This window comes from Myotis myotis, unplaced genomic scaffold (assembly GCF_014108235.1).
Source record: "Myotis myotis isolate mMyoMyo1 unplaced genomic scaffold, mMyoMyo1.p scaffold_m19_p_10, whole genome shotgun sequence".
NCBI classification, from domain to species: Eukaryota; Metazoa; Chordata; class Mammalia; order Chiroptera; family Vespertilionidae; genus Myotis; species Myotis myotis.
This window is the reverse complement of record NW_023416314.1, coordinates 28,974,049-28,999,130: the sequence shown is the minus strand read 5'-3', so window position 1 is coordinate 28,999,130 and position 25,082 is coordinate 28,974,049. Positions and strand designations below refer to the sequence as shown.

The 25,082-nt window shown below is 34.9% G+C and overlaps 1 protein-coding gene across 14 annotated transcripts in view; it reads right to left on the bottom strand.

Annotated features, from left to right (window-relative positions):
* Positions 1–25,082, bottom strand: part of PICALM (phosphatidylinositol binding clathrin assembly protein) — a 111,521-nt gene that overhangs the window by 12,318 nt on the left and 74,121 nt on the right. For 3 of the 14 annotated variants that reach the window (XM_036324751.1, XM_036324757.1, XM_036324763.1), the window contains 8 exons: positions 21,802–21,948; positions 13,870–13,977; positions 11,249–11,380; positions 11,114–11,144; positions 10,839–10,938; positions 7,264–7,287; positions 5,806–5,865; positions 2,495–2,599 (listed from right to left, as the gene is read on the bottom strand). In XM_036324751.1, the coding sequence (XP_036180644.1) occupies positions 2,495–2,599; positions 5,806–5,865; positions 7,264–7,287; positions 10,839–10,938; positions 11,114–11,144; positions 11,249–11,380; positions 13,870–13,977; positions 21,802–21,948 (707 nt within the window). Of the gene's footprint in view, positions 1–1,606; positions 1,626–2,494; positions 2,600–5,805; positions 5,866–7,263; positions 7,288–10,838; positions 10,939–11,113; positions 11,145–11,248; positions 11,381–13,869; positions 13,978–21,801; positions 21,949–25,082 lie in introns of those variants that run through there. The other 11 variants (XM_036324758.1, XM_036324752.1, XM_036324753.1 and 8 more) reach the window with 11 other exon arrangements.

Below are 25,082 nucleotides of genomic sequence, written 5' to 3'. Positions count from 1 at the left end.
TGGGTTAAGGCAGATGCTAGAGGGTCAGCAATTTTTTTAAAGGTAGAGTTTTATGACAATTTTTTTTAAAACCATATTAAAAAGATTAGAAAAACTAACATAAAATGTTTCAAGGTTGATAGTATTATCCAAAATTGTAGAGAATGTTCTTGACAATCATAGTAGTTATATCCTTAATGCAGTTTATATTCTAGAAGGAAACCCAAGGAATCTGCAGAATGGTTCTGACAAAAGGAAGACAGTGCTCCGAAGGGGTCATATATAGCCATCAGCTCAGTCCTATATTGATAAGGCAGTGTAGCACTAAGGAGCACTGGACGAGGATTAGGAATTCCTAGGGATAAGTTGAATTTCACTAGTCATTCAGTTGAAGAATCTTTCCAAGTTTCAGCTTTTTATATCTATAAAGATGGTGATACTAGGCCCATCTATCGATCTTAAAGATTTTTTGAGATAATTATTCTGTTTCTGAGACAGGAGCTTGCAAGACAACACCAGACTGGGTGCAGAGTTAAGCCACACATCAGGAAAACACTTCTGTAGCCAGCAATTTCTGGTAAATTTATAGCTCTGGACTACAGTGTGTATTTTTCCCCTTAAATACATTTAAGTTCTTATCACTTAGTCTCTGACAGTGATATGATCCACATAACTCACAGAAACACCAAAATAACAAGTTAATTCTTTAAAATAAATGATATATATCTGAAGATAAAAGAACAAAGAAAAAAGTAAAGAACATGAGGAAAACATAATCTCAAGAAAACATCTACATAAATACTAAGGAAAATCATCAACATCTTAAAAGATTATCAAAATCTAATTTGTTTCTTTAGCAAATTAAGCCAGCACTTAAAAGTACTGCTGGAAAGCCCTGGCCAGTGTGTGCAGTGCTACAGCATTGGCTCCCATTCTGAAGGATCGCTGATTCGATTTCTGGGCAAGTACCTGGGTTGCAGATGCAATCCCAGCCCCAGTCAGGGTACATACGGGAGGCAAATTATCAATGTGTCTCTCTCACATTAACATTTCTCTTTCTCTCTCTCTCCCTACCACCCCGTCTACTCTCTCTAAAAATTACTGGAAGAAATACCTTCAGATGATGATTAACAACAACAACAACAACAAGTATTGTTAGTAAAAGACAGAATAGAAAAAAAATCTATACATACCCATAACCCATTTTATTTAAAAGATGCATAAAGCCCTAACTGGTTTGGCTCAGTGGCCAGAGTGTCAGCCTGTGGACCAAAGGGTCTCAGGTTCAATTCTGGTTGAGGGCATGTACCTCAGTTGTAGGCTCCTCCTCGGCCCGGGCCCTGGTCAGGGCTTGTGTAGGAGGCAACCAATCAATGTGTTTCTCTCACACCGATATTTCTCTTTGTCTTTCCCTCTCTCTTCCACTCTCTCTAAAAATCAATGGAAGAATATTCTCAGGTGAGGATTAAAATGAATAAATAAATAAAAATACCCCCCCCCCACAATGATCTTATAGATAAATGCAGATGACTTTTAATAAATACATAAAAATTAAGTGACTTATAAAAGAGTAATTATTACATCTATTACCCTGACATCCAGGTGTACAGTACTCAATTGATTTAAGGAACAGGAAGAAAAGGTCACTGTAACATAAAAGAAGAGGCATCTGGGCAAATATATGAATTGCAAAAAGCATGGATTTTACCTCTTAATAAGAACTAAATTCAAAATCTACTCCCAGTTACTAGTACTCCCTGAGATGCCAATTTATTATAATGAGTTCAATACTCAAAAAGTCTGAAAAAAATGCCTGGCCAGTGAGGCTCGGTTCGATTCCTAGTCAGGGCACATGCCCAGTTTGTGGGCAGGATCCCCAATGAGGGTCATGCAGGAGGCAGACCATCAATGTTTCTCTCTCATTGATGTTTCCATCTCTTTATCCCTCTCCTTCACTCTCTCTAAAATCAATAAAATTTAAAAATAAATTTAAAAAATTTAAAAAGACTGAAAATGAAAGGATCTCCTAATGCTTCACTAGACTATGAAATACATGAGACTAGATTCAGACTGGATCAACACTAACTAATTCTGGCAATGTAATACTATGTGCACTGGCAAATATAAAACTACATGCATCCAGTGAAAAAAGAATAACAGTCCATTACCAACTGCACTGGCACTCAAATGACAAGGCAGGGGAGCTCTGAGGCCAAAGTTTCCAGGGTCCACGAAGGAGATCATGCCAGAATCATGAACAGAAATAGGTTCCTTACCCTCAGAAAAACTGTCCTCTAGATTCATCAAGAGTAAGTTACCAAGCATTTTCCATCTTTAATATTTGTAATCTGCTTGTCCTTTCCCTCCAAATAATCAATAATCCTAAAAGCTCTTAGATGAGAAAGATATAAAGCACTAACTTGTTTCTCAAGTTGTATGAAAGGACATTTTTAGCATTGTGCTCCTTCCACACCAAGCACATCAAAACAGTTACATGTAGCACATTAATTAATACCTGTGCTCCTGATACAGGGCCAAAGGGGTTTGGTGGTCTCATGACAGGCTGGTTGTATATTAAGGTTGGTTGTGTCATTACAGGTACACTTCCCATTTGAGGAGGCTGAAAAATAGAAAAATACCAAGTTAAAGAATGTGGCTCACATCTCCCTTATTATAAAACTAGAGGCCCAATGCACGAAATTCATGCAAGAGTAGGCCTTCACAGCTCCAGCTGCCTCAAGGCCCCGAAGCCCCACCCACTGGTTGTTTCAGAAGGTCGTTCAGCTGTCCAGTCTAATTAGCATATTAGCTCTTTATTATATAGGATAAGTAAACAAGAAGGATAACAGGGAGGAAAACTACTACTACTTTTGCTTTAACTCAAAGGCAAAATTCCTGTAAATACAAGTAAGACTGATAGATAAAAATTTTTAAGAGTATTTAGTTTGGTATGGAAAGTCTTTAATGTGCCCATTTTTAAAGCCTGTATAAAAGCTTAGGTTTTTCTATACAATGAGTTGTAAAATTTAAACCTTATGGCAGTATACCAGACAAAATAATTTAGACCAAAAATTTTTCAAATTTTCCATCTTTAGATATACGGAAACTTAAAACTGTAAAATGACTAAGATAGTTCAAAGTAACTGCCTTTGTATATAAAATCAAATTTTTTTATTTATTTTTATTTTTTAAATATAGTTTATTGATTTTTTACAGAGAGGAAGGGAGAGGGATAGAGAGTTAGAAACATCGATGAGAGAGAAACATCGATCAGCTGCCTCCTGCACACCCCCCACTGGGGGGATGTGCCCGCAACCAAGGTACATGCCCCCGACCAGAATCAAACCTGGTACCCCCAGTCCACAGGCCAATGCTCTATCCACCGAGCCAAACCGGCTAGGGCTAACATTAAATTCTTATGCCATCATGCACAGCTGATTCTTTGAAGAGTTACTTTCTGTGGATTTTTCATTTTATTTGAGACATTTTAAGAGAGAAGAATCAAGAAGCTTAGTTAATACACAGAGAGGTTAGTTCATTCTTGACTAACTGAAAATAGAATCTCAACTGACCATCTTTTGCTTTAAAAATTACCACTCCAAAACAAAAAAGGCACCACTCCAGCCCAGCCAGGGTGGCTCAGTGGTTGAGCGTCGCCCTATGAATCAGGAGGTCACAGTTCGATTCCTGATCAAGGAACATGTCTGGTTTGAGGGCTCGATCCCTAGTATGGGGAGTGCAGGAGGCAGCTGATCAATGATTCTCTCTCATCATTGATGTTTCTCTCTCTCTCTCCCTCCCTCTCCCTTCCTCTCTGAAATCAATAAAAACATATAGATATTAGATACCCGACGTACAAAATTCATGCACTCTGGGGGGGCGGGGGTTGTCCCTCAGCCCAGCCTGTGCCCTCTCACAGTCTGGGAGTCCTTGAGGGATGTGCAACTGACGGCAGCTGGCAGTTGCACATCCTTAGTGCTGCCGTGGAGACAGGAGAGGCTCCTGCCACTGCTGCTGCTGCTGCGCTCGCCAGCCTTGAGCTCAGCTTTGGGCTGAGCGACACTCCCACTGTGGGAGTGCACTGACCACCAGGGGGCAGCTCCTGAGTTGTGTCTGCCCCCTGGTGGTCAGTGTGCATCATAGCGACTAGTCGTTCCACTGATTTGCATATTAGCCTTTTATTATATAGGACATTTAAAATTACCACTACATGCCCTAGCTGGTTTGGTTCAGTGGATAGAGCGTTGGCCTGCGGACTGAAGGGTTCTGGATTCAATTCTGGTCAAAGGCACATACCTCAGTTGCAGGCTCCTCCCCAGCCCAGGCCCTGGTCAGGGCACGTGTAGGAGGCAACCAATTGATTGTTTCTCTCACATTAATATTTGTGTCTGTCTTTCCCGCTCTCCACCATGCTCTCTCTCTACACATACACAAAAAAATTGATGGAAAAATATCCTCAGGCGAGGGTTATAAAAAAAACCACTTAACACTCCATGGTATAAAATTAACATAATCAGTGACAAACTAGAGCACATAAACCACTGTATTATTTGGTTAAAATGCATTATAATCTTATCTTTCTATAAGTTCTATTTAACCTTTCAAGTAGACTCTTATTTGTAGAAACTTCACTTTAACTTTATTGCCTGAGTTTTTGTATAGACTCCTTTTTTATGTAATGACCATCAATCCGAAAGCTGTGAAACTTCTTCATATGTAGGAAAAGACCTACTTCCAGAAGATGTAAATGAAGAAGTAGCACAAACACCACCATAGCAATACCAAGGGATGTAGTGCTATCTCCTACCAGCAACAGTTCCTCAAACATGTACAGGGGGTTGAAGCCACTAACTCCATTTCTTATCTAAGTGAGTCTATATATGAAGAGTTAGGAGAATAAGGGCAGTTTATAATGTAGATTATGGCCAGCTTAAAGTTAGAGAGCAGTTTTTATATGATACCAACCATTGTCATAGGACAATTTCTCTGGCTTTTACTAGACTAATTTTAACTCTACATAATTCAACAACTATTAATTCTTCCCTTTCCCTATAGTATTAAGCTCTAAGACTTCACTGGTCACAGCAATAAAGACTTGGAGTTAATATTAATGTTTGAGTTTGTAATGAAGTATAAAATACCTAGCAAAGTTATGATGAAAAATAAGCCACTAATACTGTGAACGTTAATAAATGATTATATGTTGTATGACTATTCTAGAAATACTTATGAAACCAATGAATGCTGTGGTGCACACAAGGTTCTGTGTTAGGCACTAATGGTTATGGGTGGCAATAAGTTCTTTTTGCAGTTACATTTGTAATAAAAACATGTTAAATATAAATCAACCTATTTTTAAAAGGCTGTGTATAGAAAAACTAAAGGCCCGGTGCACAAATTCGTGCACCATTGGAGTCCCTCAGCCTGACCTGCGGAATTGGGCTGAAACCGGCTCTCCGACATCCCCCGAGGGGTCCTGGATTGCAGATTGTGAGAGGACGCAGGCCAGGCCGAGGGACCCCACTGGTGCATGATTGGGGCCAGGGAGGGACGTGGGAGGTTGGCCAGCTGGAAGGGCTCCAGGACGTGTCCGGCCTGTTTTGCTCAGTCCTGATCGGCCTGACCCCAGCATTAAGCTCTAAGACAGCACTGGTCACAGCAACATCTAACCTACTGGTTGGAGCATCTGCTCCCTGGTGGTCAGTGCGTGTCATAGCAAGCGGTTGAGCAGCCTTAGCATATCATTAGCATACTTTGATTGGTTGAACAGATGATGGGACGACCAAACACTTAGTATATTAGGCTTTTATTATATAGGATACTTACAATTCCATATCCTATCATGCCTGTGGGTGTAGTAGCAGGATAGGCCATTACAGGGGGTGCCTGAAATAGTAAAAGAAAAAATAAACAAAAAAGTATAACTCCTGTATGTCAACTGAGTTTAAGGAATTAATAGCTGTAGTTCCACTAAAAGAATTGCTAAGACAGCTGTGATTAAATGTGACACATGTGATCATTAATAACTGTCAATTTGTCAACTATAATAAAAAAAAACTTTCAATGCTCAATGAAAAAAGGTGCCTTGCAATTAGCAGAAAAGCAGAATGATTAGAAAGAAAAAAAATACCATTTAAACTTAGCTACTTAAACAATGATCTAAGATTTCAATAGGCTTTTACAGCTTCAAAAATCTGCAGATTTTAAAAAATATTCATAATTCTACTAAACTTTGAAGTCTTTTACTATAATAAAAAATGTTTCTGAATGTTTTCCTAGGCTTTCCAGTTTTTAAGCAAAGAAAAAAACTAAAGGTCCCAAATCAATGAACAATTTGATCTTCCAAAAAATTTCTACAGACCTCATTCACTTTTTTCAAAGAACTCCAAAGAGTTCAAACCACTATTGAGTATGACTATTTCTATAAAGCACACAGCTCTTACACAAAGTATGTACACTAGCATTCCTTATTAATTCCATAAATTATTTAAACTATCTTCTGCAAAACAGCAAAGTTGAGGAGCAATGAATTTTTAAATCTGTTTATGCTTTAATGTTTAACAGAACCACCCACCACTAAGAAGATCTCCTCCTCCTTTAACTCATGCTCCATAAATATATCTCTTAGCACAAATCATTTTAGATATTATTTGCTGTCTTAACAACATTCCCTGTGTGTGTTATCTTATAATGATAACTAAAACTGAATACAGGCGAAAGACCAATAACACTGCTAAAACATTAAAAAAAAAAAAACACAACTGGAAATATATGGCAATTTGAACATATGCATGGAGAAGGTAAATGAAGCATAACTAAAGTGAATAGTTAGAAGTTTAGTATTTGGGTGAGCATGTAGGACTTATTGGTCTCTCCCTACTTAAAAACCAAGAGCTGCAAGAGCAGAAGACAAACTGCCAAGTACAGCAGAAGCCTGTAAGATTTCATGCAATTGTTATTTTCAACATTACCACAATCAACATTTCCCTTCATTCAGAAGTCATCAAGTGCATAGTGGCAGCAAAGATACACACACAGACACCCAGCCATCTGGCAGCAAATGGCAGAATATTAAGCAAGAAAAAAAATCTGTATTTCCCATGCCATCATCAGAATCAATTCTGCAACACACCCATGAAATCAGTAGATGCTAGGAAGAATTTTTGGCACACTGAAAATCTGAATGTGAAAACAAGTAATAGCTGAAAGGTTATGAGATTCTGCTACAGCAGTGGTTAATAGCATGCCAATTTATTGCAAAAAGGCTAGTTTTTGGTCACTTACGTATTGTGGAAAATGCATGCCATTCTGTTTTTCCCAGGGAGAACAATTACATAATGCAATAACACTGGATTAGAACAAGTACTTACACAACGGAAAATACACAGAGAGCATTTTAGTTCACATGTACATTCACTAACTACCTAGAATCCCTTATATTTCCGGTATCTAATGGAAGACATCTATACTAAAACACTATCAAGGTTGACAAGGGAAACTTAGTCTTTGGCATTATCCCCTTGCATACATAATAGTTTAATGATTACAAGTGTCATTAAACATAAAACTTATCAGTAGTGTCAATAGTACAAAATTCAATGCATCCACTAACAAGGTGGGGTCTCTAATAACAACAAGGATGCATCATATAACATCTAGGAAAAAAAACAAGCATAATTAAAAGATGTGTAGTATAACATTATTATATATTTTAATAAAATTCCAAATAATGTTTTAAATTTTTTAAAAATTGTAAAACCTTGACAGTGTTTAAGGATTAATAAAAAGATTAGAAATGTAAAGAAATGTAATAAGCAGCAGTTTACCTAAGTAGTAATCACATCACCAGCCCTAAATGTTAGTCATTAAAAAGAAATTCTACAAAATACATACACACAAATATTTTAACAGAATCTTAAAAGATGATACACATCACCATATATGACACAGCACCATAAATATTGCTCTTATCAACTTATACACAAATTCTAGATTGTTAGATGCCTATTATATTCCAATAGTCAATCTTAGGTAATGTGCTATCTACAAACTCCTAATATTTCATATGGATTAATACTAATTCAATGTAAAATAAAATATCCATTGTATCTTCATATCAGCATTTGGATTTACATCATTCCTCATATATTATCAATGTATAATTCACACCTGAGGCTATAAAATTCACTAGCCTAACCTCATGCCATTCCCTAGTCAGTAAGGTGTGTTAGAGTGGGGAAAACACTGGATTCAGAATCAGAGAGATGGATTTCAGTTTAAATCTCTTTTCTAGCTGCTTTGCACTTGAAAAAAAATCACCTGTTCAAACACCCCCAAGAGTGTACTTTTTATAGACTCAAGATAGTGCCTATGTGTGTGTAAAACCTAAATTACTTACTTATTTATTTATTTATTTATTTATTTATTTATTTAATATATTTTATTGATTTTTTACAGAGAGGAAGAGAGATAGAGAGTTAGAAACATTGATGAGAAATATCAATCAGCCGCCGCCTCCTGCACACCCCCCACTGGGGATGTGCCCGCAACCAAGTTACATGCCTTTGACCGGAATCGAACCTGGGACCCTTCAGTCCGCAGGCTGACGCTCTATCCACTGAGCCAAACAGGTTAGGGCAAACCTAAACTATTTAAATCTAAGGTTTTATTTTTAGTGATGGTAGTGATGACTATCAGTGAAAAGTTACTGCCTTAAAAAGGTGGCTAAATCAATATTACTATCTATTTATGAAGACTGGAGATAACGGAATTCTTTAGATAATGTCCCACAAAATTTTATCAGCACACTATTTTATGATTAACATAAGGAAATCAGGGCAATGTTCTGAAAGGGATTTAATAACAAGTAGCTATAACAAGGATAATGCGGAGTTTCTAGTAACAACAGGAAGGCTAATTCAATATGTAGCTTGCACTGTCAAAATGCTGCTATTAGTACACTGTTACAAGAAAGCATGTTTCAAAATTTTCCACAAAAAGAAATTGGTTTTCTCTGACCCAGGAAGACTTATTGGGATGGTAAAAAAGCAGTTGACCAAGGATAGGAGTAAACCCATAAAGCTAATCTGGAATATTTACAACTTAGAGTAATTAAAAACAGTAACAGAACTTCTTCATAACTATATGATAATTAACATATACAATTAATCTTCATTATTCATGGATTTTGTATTTGCAAATTTATCTACTTGCTAAAATGTATTTGTAATCTGAAAATCAATGCTTGTAAATGCTTTTGAGGTCATTTAAGGTCATTTATAGACATGTAGAATGGTGAACAATTTGTCTCCCTGGGCATTTGTTACCAGCTGAAGTTGAACAAGAGAGACTCAGCCAGATTTCAGCTCTAATATAAAGATGATGAGAGGATGGAGAAGGAAGGGAACAGTGCAGTAGTGAGAAGCAAGAAGCTCTGACTTTGGGGCCAGTTGACAGAACTAGAATTTCAACTCTGGCACCTGTTACTGGAGTTGCTTCAGACAAGTCAAGTAATACTTCTAAACCTCATTTTCTCTTTTGTAAAATAAAAAATATAAAATCTACCAGAACAAGTTTTTTTTAGGATTTATGGTAATCTAGGTAAGATGTGTGTGTGCGTGTGTCTGTGTGGGTGTGTGCGCACGTCCATGATTATACCCACACACAGTTGATTCTCTATTGTCAACAGTTGTTTTGCTGTACTTGTGTTCTTAAAGTTACCCTAAGACTGAATTAGTAAACACTGAACCATTGTTGGGCAAATATGTATGTGTGTGTGAACCTAGCATGTTCGGGTGACTTCAAGAACATAAGTGCAGCAAATAGAATCAACTGTATGCATTATATGACAATATTAGTAAAAGCCAAGCAAATATACTTTCTTTACCAATGGTAAGATCAGAAAAAAAGTAAAAATTTTATGTTCTAGATCAGTGATGGCAAACCTACGACACGTGTGTCAGAGGTGACACGTGAACTCATTTTTTTGGTTGATTTTTCTTTGTTAAATGGCATTTAAATATATAAAATAAATATCAAAAATATAAATCTTTGTTTTACTATGGTTGAAAATATCAAAAAATTTCTATATGTGACACGGCACCAGAGTTAAGTTAGGGTTTTTCAAAATGCTGACACGCCAAGATCAAAAGGTTCGCCATCACTGTTCTAGATAAATGAATAATAAATTTGGAACCAGTGGTAGAGGGTAGTGATTAAGGGCATATGTTTTGGGATTAGGCTATCTGGGTTCTAAACACCCATCTAATCATTTAAGAATTCTGTGATCCTGGACATAAGTACTTAACTTTGTGTCTCCATTTCCTCATTTGTAAAATGGGGACAATAACAGTTGCTACCATTTAAGTTTAATTTGAGGATTACAGAAAATAAAACCATATAGATTTATTAGAATACGCTTGACACAAGTAACCTTTAAATAAATGTTAGCTATTAAAATGTACCTGCACCTGGTCATATGGCTCAATAGTTAAGCGCCGACCTATGAACCAGGAGGTCACAGTTCAATTCCCTGTCAGGGCACATGCCCAGGTTGCAGGTTCGATCTGCAATTTGGGGCATGCAGGAAGCATCCATTCAATGATTCTCTCTCATCATTGATGTTTCTATCTCTCTCTCCCTCTCCCTTCCTCTCTGAAATCAATAAAAAATATACTTTTAAAAAATAAAAAATATTTTTAAATGTAGCTGCAAATATAGTCAACTAAGCCTCCTTAAATACAAATTACTTATACTTCTAAAACTCAATAATAACAATCTTTCCATTTATGTCCATCACTTTAAAAACATTCTTTACCTAAATTATTAGTGTTAGTATATCGTAAGTTCTTTTCACTCACCACTGTTGCAGCATTCCAAGCAGTTGTTGGCGCAACTTTTGGTTGCCAGTTAGATCCTCCAGTTAACTTCTTTTCACCTGGCTGACTCCAGTTTACATCACTTTAAATAAAGATAAATGACAATATTAAGTTCTGTTATCATGAAGTTTGTTTACTATCTATTTAGATTGAACAGATCATTTAAAAAGCAAATGACATCTCTACACACACTTTCAAGATGAAAGCCAAATCCACCTCTAAGTGGCATATGGGAAAGAATACAAACAAAAACTCACTTCTTAGTGGTTCCATTGCCAATGCCAAGATCTAGGACAGGGGGGAAAAAGAAATTAGTTAAAAACTACTTTTAAAAGATAAATAAATAAAACAACTTATTTTAAAGAAGGTTAGGGAATCCAAAGAATACTTACTGCCCACAAGATTAGCTAAGGATGAATCCAAGTCATCAGATACCAGCTTGTTAGGTGGAAGTTTGGAAACAGGAAGACTCTGGTTCTGAGAGGCCACTGTTGGTTTGAGAAGTCCACCTAGTTCATCAAAGCCTTAAAGTTACAAACAGACGAAATAGGATTTGTAAGGAACTTTCTGGTGCTACAGCTTTCTAAAGGAGGTCTCTGCCTTTTCTCATTGTTTGTTTACCAGGAAAGTCCTCCAAAAAATGGGTACTAAGTATATTCTTAAATGGAAAAAGAAGAAATTCACCACTTAAGTGAACTGATTGAGAAGGCTATATTTGCTTTGACAGAAATAATGTCTTATTTCAAGACAATATTACAGTTAGGTTAAAGGGAATGAAGAAAGCACTCAAGTAAACTTATTCCAAAGTTGTAAAAGAGAAAGGAATGAAATACAATTCTCTCCCTTACCCAACATTTTCTTAAGACTCACTTATACCTGAAGCAATACAGGTAAAAAAAAAATACATCTCTGGAAACTTTGAGAAACGTTTCTTTTTTTTTCTTTTAAATATATTTTATTGTTGTTTTTTTTTACAGAGAGGAAGGAAGAGGGAGAGAGAGCTAGAAACTTTGATGAGAGAGAAACATCAGTCAGTTGCCTCCTACTAGGGATGTGCCCGCAATCAAGGTATATGCCCTTGACCCTTCAGTCCGCAGGCCGACGCTCTATCCACTGAGCCAAACCGGTTAGGGCAAGAAAAGTTTAAGAAATAATATTTTAAGAAATAATATTTTACAGACCTTTTTATACTCTTCAAATGGAGAATATAAGGTGTATGTAAAATAGTACATTAGAAGCTAGTCAAAATAAATAATTTTGGGTCTTTCTAAAACCAGCTAACCTAAATTATACCTGAGAAATTGCTAAAGTATACTCCAACTGCATAAAACTATCTACTAAACTAGGACATTGCTTAGAAATGAAAATAAAATCCCTTATGGTTCTCTACCGAAGGGTAGAAAGTAAAAAATAATCCAATCAAACCAACCCCTAAAGCACTACTAGTAAACAGCTCAATCTAGGAATACCAGAGAATCTGGGGGGAAAAAAAAAAGAAAAAAGGAAGCATTAACCCTTTGAGTGCCAACCAATATCCTAGGAATTATGCTAAAATTGCCAAGGCATTTTTGCTGATTTTACAGCAGTTTAAGAAAAAAATTATGAATCCCAAGTAAATGAAGTTACATATTCAATATCTTCCACAAAATCGTCATCTTCACAGCAAGAATTGACATATTTAGCAATATCATCATCACTAATAAAAGCAGACTTAGAACTAACTGGACACTGCAGGAGGAGCGCGGTAGCGCTCCCGGCACTTTTGGCGAAAGACAGGAGGAGCGCGATCGCGCTCCCAGGCACTCTAGGGGTTAAAAATGGTGTTTTAGCCCTGGCTGGTTTGGCTCAGTGGATAGAGTGTTGGCCTGTGGACTCAAGGGTCCTGGGTTCGATTCCAGTCAACGGCACAAGGGCCCAATCCCCAGCAGGGAGCGTGCAGGAGGCAGCCAATCAATGATTCCCTCTCATCACCGATGTTTCTGTCTCTCTTTTCCTCTCCCTGCCTCTCTAAAATCAATTAAAAAATATTTTTTTTAAATGGTGCTTTACTAGTACATAGGGGGGATAAATGGTGATTGAAAGAGACTTGATTTGGGGTAGTGAACACATAATAAAATATATACATGATATATTACAGAATTATACACCTGAAACCTATATAATTTTATTAACCAATGTCACCCCAATAAATTTAATTAAAAGATGGTGGTTTACAAAATATAAACAATTGGTCTCTTTTCTGAATCTCTTTTCCCAGCAAGAGAAACTCAAAAGGAAAATGTCAAATGTATCAACAAATATAATTGTAACCCTACTAGTGTATGGAAAAAAATAAATTCTACATCTACTTGCTTCTTTCTTTTTGGATGAGAAATAATTGTATATTATTAAATTAAGACCAATGTCAATATATTTCTTTAAATGGCTTGAATTTAACTACTAACCAAAATCAAAGGTTGTCCCATGTTAAGAATAGAAATGTCAATTTTATAAATTTCCAATTAACAAGATATTAAATGGAAATAATTAAGTAGAAACCTGGCTCTACAGATTTATAGTAAAGGATCATTCTCAAAACAATACAATGCCCTTATACCCACAACTCTGATATTTAATAAAGTCTAGCTATTTATACATATACTATCTCAATAAGTACCCCAGGTTACATTTTCCTTGTTTTCAAAAAAGCCAATTTCCTTTCAGTAAAGGTAAAAACGATGAGTAATCTACACAGCCATTATCATCTCAGCACTCTCATCTGAGCAAAATCTCTTTTTCTGCATCTATTTAGCTCTAGGAGAAACAAAATCTTCCCAGAGTAAAAAATGCCACTAGGAAAGAGTAACAGTTAATAGTCCCGTGAAGCTCTCATCTAGTGGTTGGAGGGGGAGGAACAACTTCTTTGACTACTGCAATTTAATCTTTTTACACATGTTAATAGGAGCATTATCTGTCCTTACACAGAACCTAATTAGAGCATTATAGTAATGCTAATAAAATAATTTTTTCTTACCCCCAGAATCTACAATAACGTTGGTAGATTTATTTCCAAACACAGATTCAAAGTCAACATTAAGGCCAGCTGAAGGATGTGGCTGTGCACCTGGAGAAGAAGTGAATCCTAAGAAAAACAAAATACAAAATGCTCAATTCTTTAATAAGTCTGTATTTATAGCTCTTTAATAATAACAATAGAACGGAAAAAGCAGTAATTTCCCACAGCAAAAACAAAGCCAACCCTGCAAGCAGAATGCTTCCTACACTACCACATCCCACATCTTTTTTGTAGTGATTACATTTTCCATAACAAAATCATCCCACTGTCAAAGAAAACTAACATAAGAGCAACTGAAGTTGAACTATCAGTATGTTTCATTATAGGAAAAAAAAATCTTTGCTTATTTTTTACCTTAATGTTGATAACAGTTAAAAAAAAACTAAACACATCTAAAACATACACAGTGTAAGGGCTCACTTGGGAATGAAATATGTAGTATGTTGCTTTAAAAATAGATGAATGTACTTAGTATCAAGAGTTGTTTTTCCTCTACCAATTTACCTTCCATGACAGTGACAAGATTCTGAAAGTTACAACCCACTAATCCTTATGTCTCCCTCCTGTCAAGATGCCTTTCTAATATCACCCTCCACCCAAGAAAAACATACAAAAAAATTAAAAAACAAACAAACAGATCATCCTTAACTCCCACCACTCTCTAACTTCAACTTATTGCTTCCAACAGTGGGGCTGACAATATATACAATCAAACATGCTAATTTACCTAACTCTGGTCTAAAATACCAGAACATAAATAGGAAATCTTCTTTCTTGTGTTTTACGCTGATTCTAGTGTTATTAAATCAACACCCAGTTCATGCCTCTGAAACCATACTCCACTGAGGTAACTAATGTAAGGTTTTCAATTGTGTGAGGTTGTATTTCTGTGAGGTAAGGTTCTGAATTTCTAGGGGCTGAGAAGAATTAAAATAATCTAAAATGATTAGGGCTATCACATGATTTAGGGAGCTTTGAAATCACCGAGTATATATCCAAATAGAGATTGGTCTAGCAAAGATCACAAAGAAGGAATTCTTTCTGTTTGTTGAAGGCTGTAATAAATGGCTCCTATGTTATCTTCCATCTCTAAATTCTATAAACCCAGAATGTAAAAAAAAAAAAAAAAGAATAAAAAGAAAATCTGATATTAGAAGATTAACAACTATATTATTAGGGAGAAGTTAAACTTGAGTCCTAAACATAGGCTCTCTTTCTTCCTCTTTCAACTTTCTGCTGAAGGACTTACAGTCTGTCAGAATCTCACTTTGAGTTCTTAATGTACACTACACCAAGATACAAAGAATTACAATATGATGTTGTACCAAAAATACTGGTCTTAACACATTGCGTACCGCATAGAAATCTCTAAGACATACGCCAGGGACCGCACGTTTTTGGGCAAACTGTACGTTATTTAAATCATTATAATGCACTTTAGGTATTGTTTTTCAATAATTATAACATTTTTATTTACAAAAACAATTAAACAATTAAAGTTCCTAGTACTTTTTAAACGTATGGTACTGCGTAACACATTTTCCTCTATGAAGAGGGACCAAACAAAATTTACATAAGTATCTAGATTTGCTCCTTTTTCCATGGGCGTGAAAAACGAGAACATTCGTGAGCGGTCGGTCCTTAACAGATGGCGCGCGAAACACGAGAAAACTCCTGAGCGGTACGAAATGTGATAGCATGGGCTCTTCTCCTTACAAAATTAATCAATGTATCTACTCAAGAAACACAAAAATCTATCATGCTTAATTATATGTCAAGGGTATCATTACACTGCAAGAAATACACATATTGTTCTTTAAATCATTCTGGAAACAATATCTTGGCTATGATGTCACTAAGCATTAGAAAATACATGGAACAATAATTTATAACTAGGACAGTAAGGATATCAAATTTTCTCCCAACTTTCTGAAATTGGTTGATATTAGAGATAAGCTTATCTTTTATAGAAATACAAAAACAATTTTATTACTTTCTGTAAAGAGAGGAGCACTTTCTGAGGTTCGTAGGGGGACCAATCTGTGAAATCACATTATTATTACCTAAAAGTATAAAAGGTTTGAAAGTATATAAAGTAATCCAGAACTAGTACCTCTACATAGACATAGAAAACAGGTAAAAATGAAATGTTTAATAAGTTATACTAGCTGATTCACTACCAGGGAAGCAACAGCATATTTTCAAAATAACAGTTTTTTTAATTAATTTATAAAGGCTGATAATACACATACATACCTTCAAGGTAAGAGTTCTGTGATATTTCAATGCTCATTATGAACTTAATGGCCTTTTGTCCCTGGGTTACTTTTTGGGAGACTGTCAAGGATTGCCAACCTTTAATTTTTAAAAGTGACTTAAAACAAAGGTACGAAATTTATATTATCATTTCAATAGGAAATTTTAGGGACAAAAAAATAAGAGATGAACTAAGACTCTGAGTTAAGGAAAATTTTATGGAATAATCACTACATTGAACTGGCTACTCTGATTTCACCAAGGCCCAGTGAAACACTGTCACCAACCATCACCACTTTGTAGATGTACATTTAGAAACCACTGCCATGCAGGGCAAATCTTAGGAGGGCAATAATATATTAACTAAAAGGTAAAAGGTGAACAATCTTTTGAGACAGGAAAACATTCTTAACACCTTTAAGAAAAATTGGCTGGGTTGTTAATGAGTTTTGGTGATAGTTCTGTAATAAATGAGGCCTCTTTCTTTTTTTTTTTTGGTGAAAGTAACTGCTATTTTATTAATACACCATAAACAGGGTATTTATTACTTAAAACTCATAATAAACCTATAATAGTTACTATTATCATCCTCATTTTACCGATTAGGAAACAGAGATTTTACAACTTACCCAAGACAAAGATTTTATAAGTGGTGGAACCAAGACTCAAATCCCAATTTGTTTGATTCTAGAATCTAGTAGGAGTTTTCAGTTTATCCTAATCTTATATAAACCAGTATCTCATCTTACATAAACCAGCAGGTAGAAAAATAAATTATTATAGCTATAGTAATTAAATATCTCTGTTCAGCAGGACTATTCAAGATTTATGAACTTCTTGAGCTTTTCACAGCAACTGCTTGCCAAAAGAATGAACAACCCTTAGCAATTTTAAAACCTAAAAGCAATGCAAAAATAACCAGTGCTCAAAATTGTACCTGATGATTAAATAATTAGGTAAAAAGTACATTCCAAATACGAAATGATCTACATACATACGATGGATTTTAATAGTAATTTTAATAATAATTCTATGTGCCAGGAATAGTGCTGGATATTACACAGTAATATATGTAAACCCTACAGCAATACTACAAGACACATCCCAATTTTCCTAAGTATAGAAAGCTTAAATCCTTGCTTAAAGTCACACAGGTTAGGGAGAACTGAAATCCAAAACTAAATTCACTGAATTCCAAACATATTCTCTTTCCATCGAATGCCCTCATATATGTCATTTTAAAATACTTTTAAACAGGTCCAATTCTTATTGCCAGTCAAAAACTTCAATTCTTTAGTTGTGCCAAACCTACTTTTTAATGCCAACTTAACTAAGATAACCAACTCCTATGCACACAAAAAAATCGTTTAATTAATGTGTTTAATTAAAGAAACAAAATTTGGCAAAAATTAATCTGTTCTTTAAAAGCAAAAAAGTATTTTTCTTCAAATATTTTAAAGATTCATTTTAAGAAAAACAACAAAAGAAAATCCCTTTTATACAAATTGATGAATTTTAGAGACACCATTACCTACTTCTAAATAAACCAGCTACAATAGAAGGGTCATGGCACGTAAGGGCAGTATTAAGATGAGCTTGAGCACCAGAAAAAGAATCTGACAAGGCATATGAGGGTGGGGACAGGGCCGAGGAGTTGGGGTGGGATTTGGGAGAAGCACAGAGGAGGAACAGATAAAAGTAGAATGGAGTGATTAAAAATCAACAAAATACATATTATATTCACAACAATTTTTTAAAATAACCAACACTGCATCTGTTTAGATTTTAAAAATATGAAGCAATTGACCTTTTAGCTAATATTAACCTGTCTTCTAATGTCCTCTTTTATGTGAGGAAGCAAATCTAGACTAGACAAGGTCATGGACATGGCATAGCTGGGACAAACCACTCGCCTTGACTTATAATTCAGTATTCTTTTAATAAGGAAAAGCCACCTAGTAGCCTACGCATCACCTCAGATCGTTGTCTTCCTCTAGAAGGGCTGGAGGGTATTGTGAAGCTGTTCTCTGATTTTTCTGGGTTGGTCTCTATCCTACAGGGCAGGGGCTGGCAAACTACAGGCTGTGGCCTATGTTTACAAGCCCATGTGAGCTAAAAATAGTTTTTAATTCTTAAACGTTTGTTATTTTAAAAAATGACAGGAAAGAAAAAGATACAAAACAAAAGAAAAAGAAAAAAGAAGAAGAATATACAACTGAGATTTTAAGTATCCTATAAAGACTAAAGTATTTACTATCTGGCTCTCTATACAAAAAGTTTGCTTGCCACTGTTCTAGAGCAGAACTAGCCAACAGAACTTTCTAATAACAGAAATGTTCTATAATTTTGTCCTGTACAATATGGTAGACACTAGTCACACATCCCACTGAACAATAAAAAAATGTGGCTATAACTTACAAAGTAAAATTAATTTTATTTAATGTTTAGTTTTTAAAAAAATATATTTTATTGATTTTTTACAGAGAGAAAGGGAAAGGGATAGAGAGTTAGAAACATTGATGAGAGAGAAACATCAATTCAGCTGCCTCCTGCACACCCCCTACTGGGGATGTGCCCACAACCAAGGTATATGTCCTTGACCAGAATCGAACCTGGGACCCTTCAGTTCGCAGGCCGATGCTCTATCCACTGAGCCAAACCAGTTAGGGCAACATTTAGTTTTAAGTAATTAAAGTTTAAATGACAAATGTGGTCAGTAGCTAATTAGGCAATGCAGCTCTAGGAATGACACACCTTGGGTGGTCCTTTCATGTTCTTACTCTGAATAAAAGAAACTCTTGGAATTTTTTATTACATAACTTACTTCTCAGAAATTTTTAGGTTTTAAGTCATCTTTTTAAAAGGCCTCTTCTAGGACAGGCATCAACAGACTACATCTTTGTAAATAAAGTTTTGGAACACAGCCAAACTCATATGTTTATGTATTTTCTATGGTCACTTTCAGACTATTAAGTCACAGTTGAGTAGCTATGACAATGATTTGGCTCACCAGCCAAAAATATTTACAATCTGACTTTTTTTTAAAAAAATCCTCACCCGTGGACATTTTTCCATTGATTTTTAGAGAGAGTGGAAGGGAAGGAGAGAGATATAGAAACAGAGAGAAACACTGATCACTTGCCTCCCACAAGGGCCCTGGCCAGGACCAGGGATGGAGTCTGCAACCAAGGTATGTGCTCTTGACCGGAATTGAACCCTGGACCCTTCAGTCCGTGGGCCAATGCTCTAACCACTGAACACAAACTGGCTAGGGCTACAATCTGAGATTTTAAGAATAAGTTTGTTGACCCTTGTTCTGGACTAATGCCTAATGGTTAGTTCCCCCTTCTGTGCTCATTTTCATTTTTTTTTTAAATACATTTTTTCTCTGACAAAACTTAGCAGATTTTTAAATAAAGTATACTTTAACATTCATTTGAACTATTTGCTCTCAGAAAGAGAATATAAGGATGTAAGTCAGTACTTCCATAAGAGAAAGAGCACTGCAGAGCAATGCTGCAGGTCTCCTGCTTCAGGATTTGCTCCCAATAGCTAAGTTATCTTGGTGCATTTAACTTTTCTGGCACTCAGGTGATCCATCCATAAAATGGTAATAACATTCCCTTACCAGTATGAGAGTTGAGAGCTAGGCCAAATATTCTCTTGAGGTCTTTGAAAACTCTGAATTCACCAATTTTATGATTGTTATTTTTAAACTAGAGGCCCGGTGCACGAAATTCATGCACTTGGGGGCAAGGGGTCCCTCTGCCCGACAGCTTAGGCCCGCTCAATGTGGGGAGCAGGCCTAAGCTGGCAGTTGGACATCCTTAATGCTGCAGCACAGGCGAAAGAGGCTCCTGCCACCGCCGCTGCGCTCGCCAGCCATGAGCCTGGCTTCTGGCACACTGACCACCAGGGGGCAGCTCCTGTGTTGAGCATCTGCCCCATGGTGGTCAGTGCACGTCATAGCAACCAGTTGTTCCGCCATTTGGTCGATTTCATATTAGCCTTTTATTATATAGGATACGATGTACCTACTAATCTTGGACTATATGGCCATCACCTTATTAATCTGCTTTGCTTTCTAGTCTTCCTCTTATGTCAATCCACAGGCCTCAAACTTGTTACAGACTTTCCTTGAAGAGCCAAAATAATAACTAAGTAACACTTTAACAATGGCTTTATTTATTTTTTTATTCTGTTTCTGTTTAAATGTGAAATAGCCAGGACCTTTAACTTAAGGCTACTTCCCTCCATTCTGTCCCTCTTCGGTGCAAGCAGATGTTACAGTCTGAAGCCCATGCACTGTTCTAACCTAAAATATGAAACTAGCACATGGCCCCAAAGCAAAGACATATTTGTTTTATATCTCAAATTAAGAAAACTGACTAAAAAGACACAAACAGCCATATTTACTAAACATATACTTGTTCATACATAGTAAACAGAGAAAATATAAACTTGTAAGAAAAAAATAAAATAAAAATACTCCAAAGATAATTCTAGTAACCCCTATTATCAAGCAAATAAGGTACTCCATTTGACAAATTTTCTGAAGAATAACAAAATGTGAAATTTAGTTTCAACCACTTTTTATATAATTTTTGATGCATTACAGTGACACAAAGGAATTATTGCAATCAATAATTATGGGTTGGAGTTATCTGACTATATATATATAACCAGAGCACCTGCACTGGAACATTCTCAATTCCCCAACTATTGCTTTCTAGTCACCTTCCTTCCTCCCTCTCTTTCAGATATATCTAACAAAGTATTCAGAGTATAGGTACATAGATGACTTTCTGCATGTTGCTTTAATCAAAAATTTAAATTGGTGTCACCTTAAGCTATTTTGTTGAAGTGTATAAAAGCAGTTTCACCAACTTTTAAGGCAGAATTAGCATCTTTTTAGCAGGATTCAAAAACATTTTGGTTTTGTATATACTTAAAAACTTACTCTTCTTGTACAATTTTGGTGTGAAATTTTGACTTTTAATGGATTTTCATACTGCAATTAAAGGTCACTCAGTCAATTGCTTTACAGTCTCCACTTTTCATTTATCTCAAGGCTAACAATAAAATGAGACACTTAAAGGCATGCATAGATTTTTGACAATTTAAAATTGTACTATTCACAGTTCAAAAAGTGGGGGAGGAAGACTAAGACAGCTCCTAATATAACATGCCTATCTCCCAAGTACAGAGGAAAAATCTAAGCACACATGAACATGTATGTAAGCTTAAGAGATACTACTCTTCAAACAGCTCTCCAAATAACCAACTCTCTAAACTAATACTAATAGACAGAATGCAGCGTGTGATGCTAGACAGCCTGAGTATTGCAACATAAGAGAGAACAAAACACTTTAAAAAGTCTAACTTTAAAGGAACTTTTCCTTCCTAAAAACTTGCATTAAATAAAATCAAGAATACTAGTATCAATTTAAAAACCTCACTCCATTATAGCTATTGTTATTTTCAAATTCGATATTAAAATTCAAAGTAATTATTGCAATGCTTTCAAAAATACTTAATGGATAGGTAAAAAAAAAAAAAAAAAAAAAAAAAAAAAAAAAAAAAAAAAAGGCAGTATAAACATTAACTGGAAAGAAAGGTTAAATGGTACTTTACCAACAAACATTTCATGAGTAGGTGTCCTAGTAGTAAAAGTGGGTACATCTGCAGGAATGGGAAGGTAAACATCACCACTACTTGTGATGAAAGGATTTAAGTTTGGAATGGCATCATCAACAGCATCTACAGTAGCAGAGAAAGGATCTGTGTAGTCCAAGTGCATTACAACAAAATGAAGAAAGGAAGTAAATTAATTAGTATTGTAATTAGTCAAAAGATGCAAAGTGAAAAGTAGTGGCTATATTACTGCTTATTAACCTCACATGCAAAAACACCTAATCACCAAGGAAGAACTGCATTTTAACATATTTTAAATTGAATCCTCAGAAAAAAAGAAAAACCCAAAACATTTATGTGTCCACTAATAGTAGCAAATTAAGAATAGATCTGCTTTCCAGCATTAGGAAGCCACCATCAGGTAGTTAAAAAGGAATAATAAACAAAATGCTTCTGTAAAATGGCCATCCATCTTACATCATGTTCCCCACTCTAGGTGGGACATGTATTGACTGGTGGCAAAGCTATGTTTACTCAAAAAATTAATAACTCTTGTATAAGTTCAGAGGTAGGAAATAAGAAAATAAAGATGAAGAAAAGATCCAATGATGGGGAAAAGGATTTTAAGAAAATTAGAAACAGAGGCTAAAGACTGGCCATTTAGTAGTCTGTGAACAGCTTTGAAGGCCAAGCTAAGAGTTTTCAAGATTTGGCTTTAAAAATAAAGAAAGGTATTGTTATTTGTTATTGAAGAAATAACAAAGGTATTGCTCCCTACTAGAATATTAGTATATACATACTATTATCAAATTCTATATGTAAAGTTGTTTTAGAATCAGGTATTTACTATACCTATACCTTACTCAAAATAATCATCATTGTAATGATAGAAAGCCATTTATCCTACCTTAAGTAAACAGAGTGAGGAAAAAACAAAGAATAGCAAAAATATAGTATCATAACTTTTTCTATTACAACACAATAAAAAAAATGAGAAAACAACAACCTGTCGTCTATTCTAGTTTGTGACCCTCAATGAAAAAGACTGTGGTACCTAAAGAGTATCAAGCACTGTATTTTATTCTAAGGCTGTATGATGGAACAAGAAGGCAGCAATGGCCTAAGACCTGCTCATTCACTATGATATATGCATACTTTCCTTAAAGTCAATAAATTCAAGGCAAGTGCTCCATAAACCCCACAACTGTTTACAAAAGAAAAATATAAAGAAAATGTTGAAGTCATTGGCTTAAATGTCATAAATCTTTAAAAACAGTTTTAAATTTTTGTATCATTTAAGGACCTTTCTAGAAATTATGCATTAATATGGAACATCAATTCACAACCAAAAGTCAAGTCCTTACAAAGGTATCAAAATTCACTGGTGTACTATGCAAACTCAGATGAATCATGTTAACATAGTTCCCATATTAAGTTTGGAATGGCATCATCAATAGCATCTACAGTAGCAGAGAAAGGATATATGGAATGAGGGAAAAGATTCAGAAAAAATAATTCAGAAATAAAAGGTAGAAAATAGATATGTTGTATTTTTTGTACTAAAATAAAAATGTAATGATGACCTCTAACTCCTTATAAGAAGCCCATTTAAATTTAGAGTTGATTGGTTCAGTTGACTGTGCTATTTTTAAACATGCACTTTTTATAGTACATTATACTTTGTTGGACAATAAGCAACAAAGAACCTCTCTAGATTTCTATGCAAAAAAAAGCCATGAGAGAAGTCATTCAAAAAAAGAACACACAATTTTAGAACAGATCCACCCGTCTATGAGAAAAAACATGTTCGGGAAAGGTCACTATTAGTTATCTGCTATTCTACTGATTGATAGTGTTTTGCCTAAGCACATAATATCAATCATTTTCTATTATACAAAACATTCTCAAGAAGAATATGCAGATATGTGTAAGTGCATCTGTATTTAGGTCAATCAGACAATTAGAAAAACCAGTTCTTATCTACTTTACAAAACACGACAGGTACTCTATATGATGTTAATGAATGGAAAGACACTATAATACAAATAATAAAAACATTCATTAAAACAAAACAAAAAATCATGTTCCTGCTAATTTCCAACTTAAATTTTATTCACTAGACTGGCAACTTTACTCTAAGTTCTTTAAACATTTTAAAAATGAATTTTCCATTATTTTTAATCATTATTTATTTGGAAGTTTAATTTTGTTATTCTAGAGTCATAGAAAAATAATCCCCCCAAAAAAGATTAAAATAGAACCTGTCCAGTCATATTATAGTCTTGAGATTCTAAATACTCTTTATACACAGAAAATTTAATTTTTTTCATAACATGTTGTTTCATGCTAGTTGGGACTTAAAGCAAATTAAACTTCAGAATGGTAATTTTGCCTGAAGTAAATTTAGAAATCTTGCTTAAAACCTACAAAGTGTACTGAGTTGATAATATTGTATATTTTTTCTGTTGTAATTCAAGTTTTCTTAGTGATGAAAACGTAAATCTTCTCAGATATTAGTGTTCAATACCAAGTGCTTGTTTAGACTCCAGAACATTTCTTTAAAAATCAAAGGCTCATTAATAATGCAATGAGAGGAACAGGAAAGCTTGTGTTCTCTCTCTTTTCAGTGGAATCTTAAATGCCTTTCACATAAGCATAGAACCCTTACTTCCCTTTAACTCTGTATCACTAACTTATCTGTAATTGGGAATATACATCATGTCTGGTGTTTATGGTAAGAATAAGAACTAAATTAAATACCAAATCTATTAACACCCATTTTTAGCAAATGAAAAGAGAAGCATAGAATGAGATTTTAGAATCAAAAATAACTATCTTTGTTTTGTCACGTTATAAAAGCAAAACAATGCAAAATGTTACATATTTCAAATGTTCAATGGTTAATTTCAAAAATCTTTTAAAGATTTATCATCATGATGAAAGCTTTTTATATATGACTTATTTATTAATTTATCTCAGTCTAACTTTAGTTTTAATAATAAAGTAAAAAATCGTAATCTGAATGGCATGGAGATGAACAATATTCTAAGTCAGGAAGCATTCAAATTTTTGTTTAAAATACTCTTATTAAACTACCAATATGCATAAGTAAAAACTCTGAAATTATCACCAACTCAGAAGCCAAATATCTTTATATGAAAGTCAAGACAAGATTTAAGTCTTCTTAAGTTGAGTTCATAGTAAAGATCATCATCTTTTCCTCATATGTAATAATTAGCTTTTCTGCTTCTGTACTTGCTCCCACTGTACTTAATTTATAT